The 14,520-nt window shown below is 41.4% G+C and overlaps 1 protein-coding gene across 1 annotated transcript; it reads right to left on the bottom strand.

Annotated features, from left to right (window-relative positions):
• Window positions 1–2,187: 2,187 nt before the first annotated feature.
• On the bottom strand, window positions 2,188–7,431 carry wu:fc17b08. Its single transcript, XM_036547306.1, has 2 exons — window positions 7,427–7,431; window positions 2,188–7,222 (listed from the first exon to the last, which is right to left on the bottom strand). Exons 1-2 carry the CDS (start codon window positions 7,429–7,431, stop codon window positions 2,941–2,943), a joined length of 4,287 nt encoding a protein of 1,428 aa, XP_036403199.1. The 3' UTR covers window positions 2,188–2,940.
• Window positions 7,432–14,520: the final 7,089 nt, after the last annotated feature.

Genomic DNA, 14,520 nt, shown 5'->3' with positions numbered 1-14,520 from the left:
TACGCCAGACAGATGCTATGCATATGCTATGCTGCATATGCAGAGCTATGCAGCCTGGTTATAAAATATAACAAATTTTCTTTATCCTTTTAAGGCTGTTTTTTTAAAGGTGTTTTAATGTATGACGCCAGGTAGGAAGATAAATCCTTCAATAAAAATGTGAAACTGACCAATAAAGAGGGTCCGAGGCAAATGTTAAAATGGAAAAGATCATTTATATCCGTCAAACCCATCGACACTAACTTACAAGAGGTTTCATTCTTAAGATTCACATAAATAAATCTGGAGGATTTTTTAATATACAAACTAAAAACATTACAATTATGAATGGTGAAGAAAAAAAAACTTGCTCAAGTCAGAGATTTAGGGGCATTTTTCAATCTGTGGCAATGTGCTGAGCCATGGCCATAATGAAAAATTAAGGCAGTAAAACTTATTGCTACACAGCCAATTAAACTTTTATGACATTAATGTTTTAACAGAAAAGGTGAAGTTGACACAAAGCAATACCACCTTAAATCTGTAAGCTTCTTTTTAAGCATGGCTATGGCTGAGCACTGTTGTCAACTGAATTAAGCCCATACTGGAATATGAGAACTGCAGATCCAAGATTCTGCAAAAGTGATTTAGAATGCTTTACACATTCTTCCTGACCAAAAAAAAAATCAATAACTTAAAAATTTACTGGTACACACTTCCCATGTTTAAAGACAGTATGCAAAACAGCATCACAATCAAGGTAATTTCAAAAACGTGAAAAAGTACATCCTTGGATAGAAATACCTATTGCATTACTGAATAGTAAATACAGACACACGGCAGGCAACCTGAAAAACACTGCAACTTCCAGGTACATCCGGCAGAGAGATCACTTCAGAGACGGTTTTGTTTTGGCCACCAGGGGTCACTGTGCTGTAATCCTTTTCCGAGAAGCTCGCTGGTACATCTCAGTCTCTTATCGTCAAGTTTCCCTTCCCACACAACTGTTGCCGCATGTTTGGAATATTTAACATACATTTCTAGCGCTAGAATTCACAGTTTATGATCCTACAGAAACCCAGCCCACTCCCCAATAACACAACACCACCCCCTGTCGATGTATACGCTCTCAAGTGCTCACTTCCTGAAAACGCCAATTGTTTTCTAGAACTGCTCTCCAGGTACTCATGTTAGGTAGCATATATGCAACTGGCACCAGTGTCCCTGTACCTGTGTAACTGACAAAGACAGGGGTGAAGCCCAGGGACTTAAAGCATTACTGTGACAGAATGCTTCAAGTGACTACAAAATCAAGGTGTTCCTACTAGGAACCCCCTTTTGGCATTAAAAAACATATCATTTAGTCTAATGTCTGTCTTTTTTGCCTCAACACAAAACACTGAAAACAAATGTTTCATCACACATGACAACTTCTGTGATTCATCAAACATATATTAGCACATATGCAGGGTGCTAAAGAGACACAGTACATGCATAGATTCAAGCTTATCTAAAGAAATGTTCAAAAGAGACAATGCAAATGAAGTACATAAGAGTGAGACATAAAACAAAACAAAGAGACAGAAGATTTGCTTATGGTGATGAAAGCTGCCTAGCATGGTCATACTGAAGAATAAGAAAGTCTTATTAGGTATCAAAGGTATGCATGTTGCCAAATTAGACTTTAATATTAGGCTAGAAAAGACGTAAAGGTATGTATCTGAAGCACTAAAGGGAGTCTAAAAATTAGAAATTGTGCCCACTGACACGATTTTTACTGTTTGGTAAAGGTGGTCTGTCACATCCCACACAAAGGTCCAGTGTGCATGTATTCAAATACACAATTCCAACTGGCAAACCTCTATGCCCTTGGAAATCTCTGTAACGTATCAAAGTATTCCTTTGAGAAAAAAAAATCTCTCTCTGCTCTGCAGGCAGCTTTCACAATATGGAAAAAGTAAAGGAATGATGAGAACAATGGTATGAGAAGTCTGATGGGTGGTATGAAAGGGAAGCTTCCAATACTTATTGCTGGGAAAGGGAAAAAGCATCATCGGCATAAAACATCAAACACCAAAGAGGAGAGTCACAAAAATCACGTACGGCATTGTCACAATTCTAACACAGTTTTAATCACAATAGGGTGTAACTCAAAAAAAGCTGTGATTTGAAACTTTTTTTTGTTTTTGTTTTTTTTTTTCCACTGCTCCAGGACTTGGCAATTCAAACAAATGGACAAAAAAGGAAAAAAAAAAAATCTCCCATGGAAGGTACAGTATTAAACACTGATGCTGCTTCACAACATCAAGGTAAACGAATAAGCAGACTAGGGGACTGGGGTGGGTCTCTTGCAGGAAGACAGGTTGGGAAAGCGTCAGGGGCTGGCTGTGTGCACGGACTGCCTCTCTCTCCACCCCCCCTCCCCCTCAGTACGTGTTTGTGCAACAAGTAGAGAAGCAATCCTTGCCGTTAGCTACACGTCTTATTACTTTAAATATTGATTAAGGCACCTGATCTATATAATCTGTACTCTTCCTCTTTGATTGCAAGCAATGTGTAATACAAAACTGGAGGACTGCACTCCTCAGCAGCACCTCATGAGGGCTTCAAGCACCCAAGTTTGCCCTTTCACACAAGCACGCCTCACAAGCACACTGCAGACACGCTCACTTCACCACTGAGTTTAAATACCTCCCTCGCCTTTTTCTCCTGTGTTTTTCCTGCTGAAAGCTTACCAAAAGCATAGCCAAGGGAGGGGAAAAAAAGCTTTTTCTATCTTAAAAGCTCCCCCCCCTCAAAATGAAGTAATTTACATATGCAGTCGCACATATGCGCACATACGCATACACACACTCGCGTAAGTGTTCCCAGTCCGTCCTCAGTCTGTGAAATGGCCCAAAAACGACCCATGACTGGCATGATCAGACACAGCTGTCCGCTGCTTTGATGCGCACAAATGTTTCATTTCAAAAGTGACAATCTGGTACGCTTGGCAGGAGTCTGCGCCAGATCTTGGGTGCGCTTTGCGGCAGGTTTTGGCGGCCCGCTCACGGGGGGCGTGGCCTCCATCTTCCTCTGAGACCGTGTCAGTACCTGGTCTTGCGAGGGCAACGGATTGGCGTCGGCTCTCGGCTGCTGACCCACCAAGTTCTCTGGCGGTTTGCTCTTAACCGCTGTTTTTGCTGGCGCCTTTGGGTCTCCAGCCTTGGGCTGCACGGCTTTCACAAGCTCAGCTTTTTGCACTTCGGCGGCCTTCGCGTTCACCTTCCGAGGCATCACGATCCTTTGTTTGAGTTTGGGAGAGGCCGGACCTGCACCTGCGGGAGGCTTCCTCAGCTTCGCGGCCACTGCAGCCACCGATGGAGGGGCCCTTTTCAATGCCCTGGGATCGTTTCTATTTAAAGTCATTAATAACTTGCTGCTGCCACTCTTGGCCCCTGTCTCTTTGATAACCCTATTCAGAGCTTCTCTTTTACTGGAAGGGGGGGACTGTGCCTTGGAATTCTTGCTGCCATTTGGCTCCTTTCCACTGCTTTTCCCAGTAGAGGAGACCTTTGCTTGCTCTGGTAATGCTTTAGGTTTAGAGATGAGCTTTGCAGGGACTGAAGGTTTGACACAGGTGCTTTTGAGGCTGTCTCCTTCGGTGACCTCCTTCGGCTTGAGCGTGTGCTGCTGACCATGCAGCTTCTCTCGTATGTTGGTGTATTTCCTCAGAATCCTGGCGCTGGCGGGGCTTTTGGCAGCGGCCTTCTGACTCTCAACAGGCTGTGCCTGTGTCTTGCGAGGATTGCTGTAGGGTTTGGTGGAGATCCGCGTGGCAGAGGTCATTTCTTTAATTTTTTCCTTCCCTTTGCTACAAGGGCTGTCCTGCTCCCAGGCTTTAGCAATAAGCTTTTGGTTCCTGGCATTGCTTTTCACAGGGGAAGCGACAGCAAATTTTTTCAGGTGCTTCTTCAAGCGTTCTGCTTGTAGACTCGGGAAGACTCCGTGAGAGGAACCCGCCACGCCCGAGGAGCTGTGGAAGCAAAGCTGAGTCTCGGACGGAAGTCGCGTGTTCACCTTTTTAACGATGACAAGTGACTTGGTCTCAGTCGTCTGCAAAAACCAGCGGCAGATGCTGGTCAGGTCAAATGTCTTCATGAATAGCATCTGCACTGGGGAATACCTCTGCTGATCCAAAGGCCTGGGCTTACGGATCCTGCGTTTGCTCTTCCAGATTTCTTTGAGTCGGTCCGCCCTGTTTCTGGGCCTCGGCGCTGGCTGCCCCTCTTTGTCCAACTGGACCCAGCCCCTCTGCATTTTATCATACTTGGTGTTAAGGCTGGTGATCTGCAGCTGGTTTTCTTCCCCCCTCAGAGCTTCCAAAAACTTGGGTGGGTTTGGTGCAGAGAGGTCCAGCTTCTGCAGTCCAAAAGGATCAAAGTCTCTCTTCTGGGACGGTGTGGTCTTCTCAGCTCTGGCTTTAAAGGTACAGTCCACTTGTTTCTGTTCACTCTTCCCCCTGGAGGCAGTAGCCAACAGTGTAGCAGACCTCTGGGATCTAAGGACCAGCTTCTTGTGTTTCATGAGAGTTGCAGAGCTCATTGGTCTGGTGGCTGCTCCACTGCTGATCCTCTCTCTCATCAAAGGTGCTTTTCTAGATTTTTCCAAGACATTTCCCGTGGACGCCTCGCTAACATTACCAGCAACTACACCATCTACAGGAGTGGTTGTTGCTTTTTCCTTTGGAGGGGTTAGTTTGTTGGATGCGTTGAGCCCATCTGTCTCTGTACTGAGGCCTGCTTTAGAAGGAGAAATAATAGTGTCCTGGCTTCCACCACTGTTCTCAAGTTGTTTTGCCAACATGGCCTTGTGTCGCGTTTGTACCATATTATCCACTACTTTGCTGATGCTGGGCATGGCCTCAGAAGAGGACTGGGGTTTATCAACAGGCTCTTCAGTGCTTGGCGGTACTGTGCGACTTGAGGAGGTGTCAGCCTCTGGTGGTTTCACCTTAACAGACCTGTGAGATCGTGTTGATGCAGAAATTCTGAGGTCACTTTCAGGGCTTTGGACCTGAGGTTGGCCCGGTGTTTCCTGGCTGGGTTTGGAAAGCCTTGCAGATTCAGGGCTGTTTGCGTGTAGCCTTCTCCGCAAGCATCTGTCAGATGGGGCAATGTCTCTACTACTTACCTTTTTCGTGACAGCAATTTCAGGGGCAACAGATGCAACCTCCCCTTGCAAACCATCCTTCTCAGCATGCTCAAAATGTGAGTCTGTTACTGAAGACAATTCTTCCACAACTGCTACCTCAACCTTTTCAACATCTGCATCTTTTGATGTTTCTTCCGACATCACATCATCATTTGCTGTACTAAAAACTGGGTCAGTGGTACCAATGTCCTGCTCCGGAAAGTTCTCTTTTTCTACATTTTCTTCATTTCCCACGAGAGTCTCTTTCTCCACATTTTCTGATAATGCCTGATCTGTTCCCACTGGAAGCTCATCCTGCTTTTCCATCTCACAGCTCTCTACAACTCCAACTCTGGTGCTCTCAGTATCAACGGCATCTTCTGCAGCTGTCAGTGGAGAGACTGGCTTCAAACCTGACTGAGGTGGACTGGAACAATTTTCAATCTCTTCCTCTGAGGCAACCGATGACTTGGGTTCATCGGCTGAAGCTACGGTAGGATCTGGTGACGCATCGTTGGCTTGTACCGGCCCAATCACTTCCTTTGTAGACATATCAGCCAGGCCATGCTCATTGTCTTTATCATGTTGGACACCTTCAATTAAACATGGAGAAGGAGGCTTTTCTGCTTGTGATACTTCCTCTTCCTCCTGCAGCTGCTGCTCCCCCTCTTTCTCAGGCTCTGTACTCTCGTGGTGTACCAAAGAAGGGAGGTTTTGGAGACGAGGGGGTGTCTGCTCTCTGAAAGGAGGCTGGCCCGTCTGACTGGTTTCAACCATCAGATGTGCCTCCCTCAAAGGTTCCACTACATCTCCAGCGATCTCCTTCTCCATCGGCTGCTCCGAGGGGGCTTTCTGACCAAAGGTCTCTCCGCAGCCTCCAGCAAAGGGCACGTCCACCGGAGGAACGCTGTCTGGCTTGGAAAGCGCCTGTTTTGGTGTGACTAACGTGATGGTCTCCACCACTGGAGCAGGGCAGTTGCCCTTGTCGCTGGTGGCGGATCTCCTAGACAGCGTGCGGACAGTTTTCAGCTCGTAGCACTCCTCGATGTACATGTGGCCTCTTATGCTCTTACGGGCATTTCGCCGGGGGAACATACGGTTTGGAGGCCGCAGCTCGCACTCCGTTATGGGTTTGCTAATGTACACAATGTCACAATGACTGTCAGGGTCATTTATTATCTGGCATACAGCATCCCTGGGCCGAGGATAAGGCCCTCTCCTGCTCTTTCGAGCCGTTCTGGGGGAGACTGGTGGTGTTGTTTTTGAGGTCACCTTAATAGGGTAGGTTTTGACCAACAAATCTTTGGTACGTCCAGAGGAGCCTCTTTGCTCTGTGTGATAGAGATGATCGAATAACTGATCGTGCCTTCCAAAGGACGGACTGAGTTCTTCAAGACTTGGTTCATCTCTATTTGGATGCAAGAGTGTTTCAGGATTGCACTGCCGCTCATCTAAAGTGCCAACAGGAGTATGACAAGAGCTTTCAAGCATACACAGTTTCTTCACTTCAACTAGATTGCTAGAGCTCACATTTTTCTTCTCCGGCAACAGCAGGTCTTCCTGCCAAGCCTTGTCTCTCTCACTGGCTTTGCCAAGGAAAAATTCCGAACCCCTGCCATCCCCAGAGGCCGCCTTCCGAAGATCCAAAGGATCAGACCATGTCTGAGAGGGACAGACCTCACCGGAGGCGTCAACAGGGCCTGCACTCTCACTGTTCTGATGCGGGACCCACGGCTTTGCATTCCGCGGGCTGGCTGCTTCCAGCAAGTCGTTCACCGTCTTTGCAGAGGAGGAGGCGGCGGTGGCTCTTTGTGCAGCGCACGAGAGTCCAGCGCTCTCCTGCTCGGGGACTGGGCTACAGTCAGTCTCTACCAATGCCTCGAGGGTCGCTTTAGAGGCAGACGGCTCCGGAGAACACGTAGAGGCCACGGCCTTGACTTCGGTCTGCAAGAACCCAAGGGCGTCGACGATTTGCCGCTGGTGATGGAGACACAGCTTGGCCATGAACTGCTCTAGAGTGGATGTCGACTGCAGATCTCTCACTTTCGCCAGGCTCAGGTCCAGGGAGTCGCTGAAAGACACCAATACAGGGACACAAAACTGAGTTCAGGCGCACACAGGCAGCTATAAACCATTACAAAAGATTTACCGACACCTTACTTCAGCAAAAGCATGGCTGTCAATAGAAGAGCACACTTCATTGAAAAATGAGTGAATTTCCAAAATTTGTGGTTATTGATAGTTTAACTATTATGACACACTCAAGCTACCATACTTCATTTCTCCTAGTACAATTTGATTTAATTATCCAATCGTGATGGCTATCTTAGCAGTAGTAAAAATTCAGCTGACAGTGAGAAGGCCACACAATCTGGCATTTCTGTATAACAAGTAGTTGCATCTGCTACCTCAGTGCCTTGCCTGGTGTTCTAACTTTTTTTTTTTTTTTTTTTTTAAACAATTTTGAGACAAAAATTGCCTAATATTTGGTGTGGTAATATCCAAGAGACTGATGCAAGGTTTTGGTTTCAGAAACTTTGTTCAGTATGGAAGGATGTGTTTGATGGACAGATTTTCCACAGAACAGGCTTTACACTTTACATGGAAACACCCCACAGACTAATGTAATATGCCACATTTTCCCGAAATACAAAAAAAAGATTAAAAACAGATTTTTTTTTATTATTTGCATTTCTCCACCAGTTTCTAGAATTCAACCATAACTGAACACAAAGAAAACACTACAATGAAGGGTAGACACAACTTAGGGAATATTCTATGTCTGGGTGTCCAGACAGACCAGGAAGTAAATCTGGGAATCTATTTAATGATTAAGTCAAAGGAGGTAGCAGTTGCATTTCTATTTTATATGCTGGAAGCAAAATACTTATCCAAAGGCTGAAATGTAATGTACAGCTCAAACCATATTTAAAATCCAATTTGCAAATGCATAACGCTCACCAATATTTATTTTTTCATTTGAAGGTAACACTAATCCATTTTGCATTTGACAGAGGTAAAATGCAGTTAGGCTGTTTACACACAAGGAAGTTGCAAATAACAGTTCTCAGTAGGACTAGAACCACGCAATGCTTTTTATTAAGACAAGGAGATCATCAATGATAAATTAAGGTTTTAATCAATTTACAGCAAAATTTGAATTATTTTTTACCTTTAAGTTAATGCATTTTTCTTGAGGACTGTGAAAGTAATTGCTTACTTGAGAATAGCTCTTTCACATCCATTATATAACCTACCAAATACCAAATCACAGTCAGTGCCTTTTAATGCTATTAAATGTATGTAAAGTACTTACATTCAGTGAGAACCTGGCATACATTTGCTAGGGCAAGCTTCAAGTAGTCACACCAAGTATTTGTGATCTACTGATGCTTTGCTTGCGTAACACCAATGGATTTTTTGGCCTAAAGGCGGAAACTTGCAGAAAAAGGACGTTCCTTAGCATTCTCTCTTTCGAATCTACTGAGATCACTTACAAACTGGTTCCAGTCCTCAGTGTTATCTGAACCATCTTCATATACATCTTTTTGCAGCTGATTCTTTGTGATTACATTTACTTCTACAATTACAGTGCAACATAATACTAAAATGGAGCCTTTTGTTTCATGCTGTTTGAACCTCATAACCTTTGACCTTAAAAGGATTAAAACGCTGGCATGACTAATGGCCATGCTTTACCACTGTCCAAGAGCCAAATTCTTTTAAAATATAATATTTGGCAAGAAAAAAAACAAGAAATGCAAACTAAACAAACAGTCTTTACCCACGTAAAGGAACAGTTAATGATTTTAAGTAATAACTTCAATACAACAGCTGATGAGGTGATCTTAAGCTGAGCAGTAATTGAGAGGTCATCCCAAAAGTAGGGTCATCATAACCTGCTAGGGTGAACATGATGGTTAGTTTTCTCCTTGTTTGCTTGTGGTTAGTAGGGCATATGCAGTACTTTGCACCAACATCTTGTAAGCCACTCTGGATAAGACTGTCTGCTAAATGACAATAAATATAAACATAAAACAAATGGAAGATAACAGGACCTGTCTGAGTTTCTATATGCAAAATCTTCAGTGCTTTCAGGCATCAGCAAGCCCATTGGAGAAGCTAAGGACACGAAGGGTAACTGACATCAATATTACAGGGTGAAAGGTACCATTTGAACTTCAGTGCCAGAAAAAAAAATGATCAATTACCCAACAGAGCTGTAGTTTGGCTGTTGCTTTAACAAGTCCTGAGACTGACTGAAAGTATTACTGGTCAAATTAATAAGCTTGCAGAGAATCACATCAGTGTTAATTTGTCACAACAAATTGGATGCTTGCCAAGATCCCACCTTTAGATATTTTTCCCATCAACATAGCATAGCACAATAATAATATAAACCACACACCAAGACTGCAGATGATGACCCAAGAGGCAAGTGTTAGGTTGTTATTTTCTCATAGGACCGTCGCTTCCTCACACATTCTGACACTTCCACATCAAATTTCACCTTGATTAAGAAAAAGGGAAGCAGCAGGGTCTAGTATTTAGATACCACAGTCAGCAAAACCTGAATAAGGACACACTACTAACGGAAGAGATTCATCTCTTTTAGTAGATCTTCGTATTCCTAGGTTAGCAAGTTTTATTTTTACAAGAGACCAAAGGCATTTCAAACTCAAGCATTCACCCAGAGAGAAAATAGACAGAAAATACTCAAAGTCAACCTGAAAAGCCATTAGAATGAGGGGGTTTGGGAGTGAAATAAAAACAGAAGAACTGAAAAATATTTTCACAACCAAATTTATTAGAAGAATAGTGGTTTTGAATAGTGATTCTAGCATCCAGTCAATACTACCTTAGACAATGTTATAGCTGAAATGTTGTGAACATGGCATTTTTTCCCCAAATAGAATACAACATAACGGGTAAAATCTTATACATGCACCAAGACAGAATTAATAAGCGGTGCCTGACGATCAAAGCAAAATAAAGATTAAAAGACCACAGAAATCATTTATTTTAAAATCACATACATTAGGAGCAAACTCATTTTTATTAATCCAGTTGCAGACCAGATTTTGCATTTGAAAAAGAAAACAAAATAGTGCAATCAAATAAATGTAATTATTGTGATTAAGTGCTCTACAACAGACACCGATCATAGCCTAGAGTAATTCTAACATGGTAAAAAAACAAAAAATAAAAATACATAAATAAATTACAGTACAAGAAAAATGTGAAATCAAACAAGACTGTCAAACTGTAAACTGTAAATATTGAAATGAGGTCCATTAATATTTTGGAGTTCCTGCTTTCTGAGCATCGGGACTGATCAAAGAACCATGGTTCACTGTTTTCTCAATTCTTCACTTGAATGAGGTCAGTTAAAAACTAAGATTGCACATGCACGTACACATACAAACAAATGCACGCACACCCTGAAATGTTAGGCTTAAATAATGCAGTCACCACTAAGCAGTCACCATCGTAAGCATTTCATTAAAAAAATCATTTCCATTCTAATAATAGTATTACAAACTATTCCCATTACATCAGGACTATAATCATAAATGTAAAAAAGTAAAGGACGGAGTCTATCTTACTTTCCAGAAATGCATTTGCTCTACTTGGCACTGCATTCTTAACATCTTTCACCTTGAAGTTCAGTCCATAAGCTTCACAGGAAAGCCAATTTAAAACAATGACCTGAATCAGCCTAAAATTTTTTTTTTTTTCCATTTTTTCCTCAAAGCCTTCCATGGCTCCCTCAGTGGCTTAAGATACCTTGCAAATGTTGAAATTCTACTTAATAGCAGCATGTAAAACATATGAGCAGCATATCTGAAAAACAAGCAAAATGCTGTACGGATTGCGCAGACAAGTCTCAACACACGATTTGAAATTTTATCATGTCGCAAAAACAGAACGATCACAAAGCTTAGATCTCCCAGCATAAATATTTGTAATCCATAAATGGCAGTTATTCAAATCAAAACGCCAACATGTACAGTGTATTTTCAATATAAGAATGCTACAGGAATCATTCGTCAAATTCTTGATGATCCTCACAAGAGTACTTTATATTGGTTTGTATTTGGTTTTCCAAAATAAATTATTTTCTTAAAATAATGTTTCGACTGCTTATTTTATCGGTGACTCACAACAAAAGCACTGTACTTTTTTCAATAAGATGCCCAGAGAACAGGACCCAAAACAATCTGTTCAGTAGTAGTAAAATAATAGAATGCCACTATTTTATGCATCTGAGGCACCGTGGGCTGGAGAGTTTAAAATGCAGCTTAAAAACACCGTTTGGCTAATATATTACCTGAACTGAGTTTAAAATTGACATTCATTGTATTTAAAAACAAACAAAAGAGAGACAAGACAGTGGAGTTTCCATAATTATCTGGCTCAATCTAAAGCTGATACAGATACACTCTCTGGGTGCATATGACAGTCTTGTTTACCAATATCTGTTTCTTTGTATGGAAGCTAGCACTTGTCCTTCCTTCCCCCCCACCTGATATCACTGTTTTTGAGCCATCTCGCTTTACTATGGCAACTCCACTAAATGAGAAAATATCGACAAAAACGAAAGAAAACCAGAACCTGTCGTTTGTCTCGACCTCGTTCTCTTTCGCTGAGCTTTGTTAAGAGAAGTCACTGCTAGGCCTCAGAATCTAGAGAAGGTACCTGAATGAGTGAGAGCAGTGTGTAAATTGTCCCTGAGGCTTTCTCGTGTCTTTTTTTTTAAATTTTTTTTTTTTTAACTGTAGGATCGATCAGAGCCTTGTAGTCTGTATGTACAAGTTAATTCACATAATTGTGGATTTTTTTCCCCAACAACTGACAATGGAATACGAAGCAGAAATAGATTCAAGAATAAGAGACAACGTGAGAGACATTTGTTTTAGACATAAACGCGCGGGCACACACACACGCACGCACGCGCGCACACACACACACACACACACACACACACATATTTACATTATCTCGGGGGGGGGGGGGGGGGCAGTACTTAAAAAAAAAAAAAAAAAAAAAAAAACTCTAAACATTAAGAACAGTACCAGTGTTATCTTTGATGGGTCTCTTCATAATGAATGGCTGATATAGATCCAGTGTAAGTCTGTCCATGTGATACAACTTCGTCTTGCAGAATCTCCAGTGTTTTTAATGCACTCTAAGACGAGACGTCTTCTATTAAATTTCCATTGAAAACACCTGGCCAACACACCATGTACGTGTTGTTTCCAATCCAAACACTGGCTAGCATGCAAAAATACCAAAATCTCCTGTTATTTCACATATTAAAAAAAGAAAAATATATATTTCTATCAGTAATGCATTTTTATTTATGCAGTTTTTCTTATAATTTAACTGATTAAAAGGTTACTTAACAGCAAACAGACAGAACTTCTCAGGAATGTTATTTACACTTTGTCTGATAGACATGGGATGTAGATCCATCCCCAGACTTCATTTCCATTTCATATATATATACCATCTGTACAGTGTTAACGCGCTGTTTGAACTTAAACTGTCACACACACTGTCAACATTTCCTTCAGACTTGGCCACTCTATACCCACTGTACAAAACAAGTGACTCAAAATAAATATAAAAAGACATGGATCAGGCCAAACACAAAACAAAACAAAAAAGAGGGAGTAATATCTAACGACTTTTTGTTCCCTGAATTAGAGGTTGGATCCCTTCCACTAGATATATATGTATCTAAATAGATAAGTACTTAATGCATTTGTGTGCGTGAATATATATATATATATTATATATATTTTTTATATGAAGTATATTTATTTTTTTCTGTATAGGAACATAATAAATGTAAATTCAGCGTTAAGTTACATTCACTGCCAGTTGACTGATGAACAAAGCTGTATCCAGTTATACTACTCACTCCTGAGGTTGCTACCATGAATTTTTTTGTCTAAAAATCAGATCATTGAAGGGATGCTGTGAAGGTTATAAATTCTGAAATTCCAACAATCCAGCAGCCGCTAAAGCAATCTTCAAAGGATCGTACGTCTGATAGGAAAATGTACTGTATTAACAAAGATTTAGAGCTACAATCAAAAATATCCTGGAGCTTATTTAACCATTAGCATTCACCAACAATACACTGCATTGTTTAACAGCTGTGCAGACTATAGCTCTTCCAGAGCTAAACTGCTGCCCTAGAAATGAATCTGCAAAATGAATTTGCATTATACCACGTGTATCACAGAAGTACTCTACAATCCTCTTGACAGAATTTCAGAAACTAGTGTTACGATTTAATAAATTTAAAATAATCTGGCCATTGCTACATGCTGTACTCAGTGCTGTAACCAAAGGCTGCTCCACAATCATTGTGACAAGACAGTGTGAGGCTGTCAAAATTCCTGTGATTTTTTTTCTTTGAGGTATACTGTGTTGTAAAATTTTAAGGAACAGAGCAGGCTCTTTGCGCAAGACATGTAAGGCACTTCTGTGCCAGATTAAGAGAAAAGTAAAAAAAGGAAAGAAAAAAAGCTTCACCATCAACAATATACTATAGCAGGCATAAAGGTAAGGGTTGGGGTCAAATAATTTTCCACCCCGCCCACAACTTTAAAAATCTTTAATGTCTATCTCAATGTATACAAAATTGCTGTACACAATGGCATATCCCAGCAGAGACCTTTTTATTTTATTATTTATATGACTAAGCTGACCCCAACCTGCAGAAGATAATGGAGATGGGAAGTTCTCTGTAACTGGAATAATATTAACTGCTGATGGCAGTTTGCAAAGCCCTCCCTTCACATCCTTGCATTTTACAATCTTTGCTGTTCATAAAGCACTGAGAGAGACAACAAGCTGAACTGTGCATGACTAGTTTAGTTATTGGGGAACAGCCTTTTGTATACAGAGTTAGTGTTGAGCTTTCAAGTACAGTTAATAATCTTTGGCCAGAATCCTCAAAGCCAGGTTTAAAAGGACAGCTAAATTCGACTAACTTCAAAAGTGCTAACTCTGGAGCACCTTTGGCTCCAAGTCACGGTAAAATCAAATCTGTGTGAGGGGGAGGGAGGAGCAAGAAAGTATTAAAAAACAGATTGCCACTAGATTCCAACATTGTATCAGGGTACCATTCTGGGGCACCAAGAGACTGAAAATCACAAAACTAGATACACACTGACGCTATTTTGGATCAATGACTAAATGTAAAGGCATGTGCCTGTCCAAAAAATGAAATTAATAGGACTACGGGGGAAAAGGGATATAAAATTACTCAGATTTCACGTTCAATAACAGCAATTACATTTAAAAAAAAAAAAAAAAAAAAAACTAACAGGACTTCCACAGAAACTCAAATTT

Source organism: Megalops cyprinoides, chromosome 15 (assembly GCF_013368585.1).
Source record: "Megalops cyprinoides isolate fMegCyp1 chromosome 15, fMegCyp1.pri, whole genome shotgun sequence".
In the NCBI taxonomy this organism is placed as follows: Eukaryota; Metazoa; Chordata; class Actinopteri; order Elopiformes; family Megalopidae; genus Megalops; species Megalops cyprinoides.
This window is presented reverse-complemented; position numbering and strand designations above follow the sequence as displayed.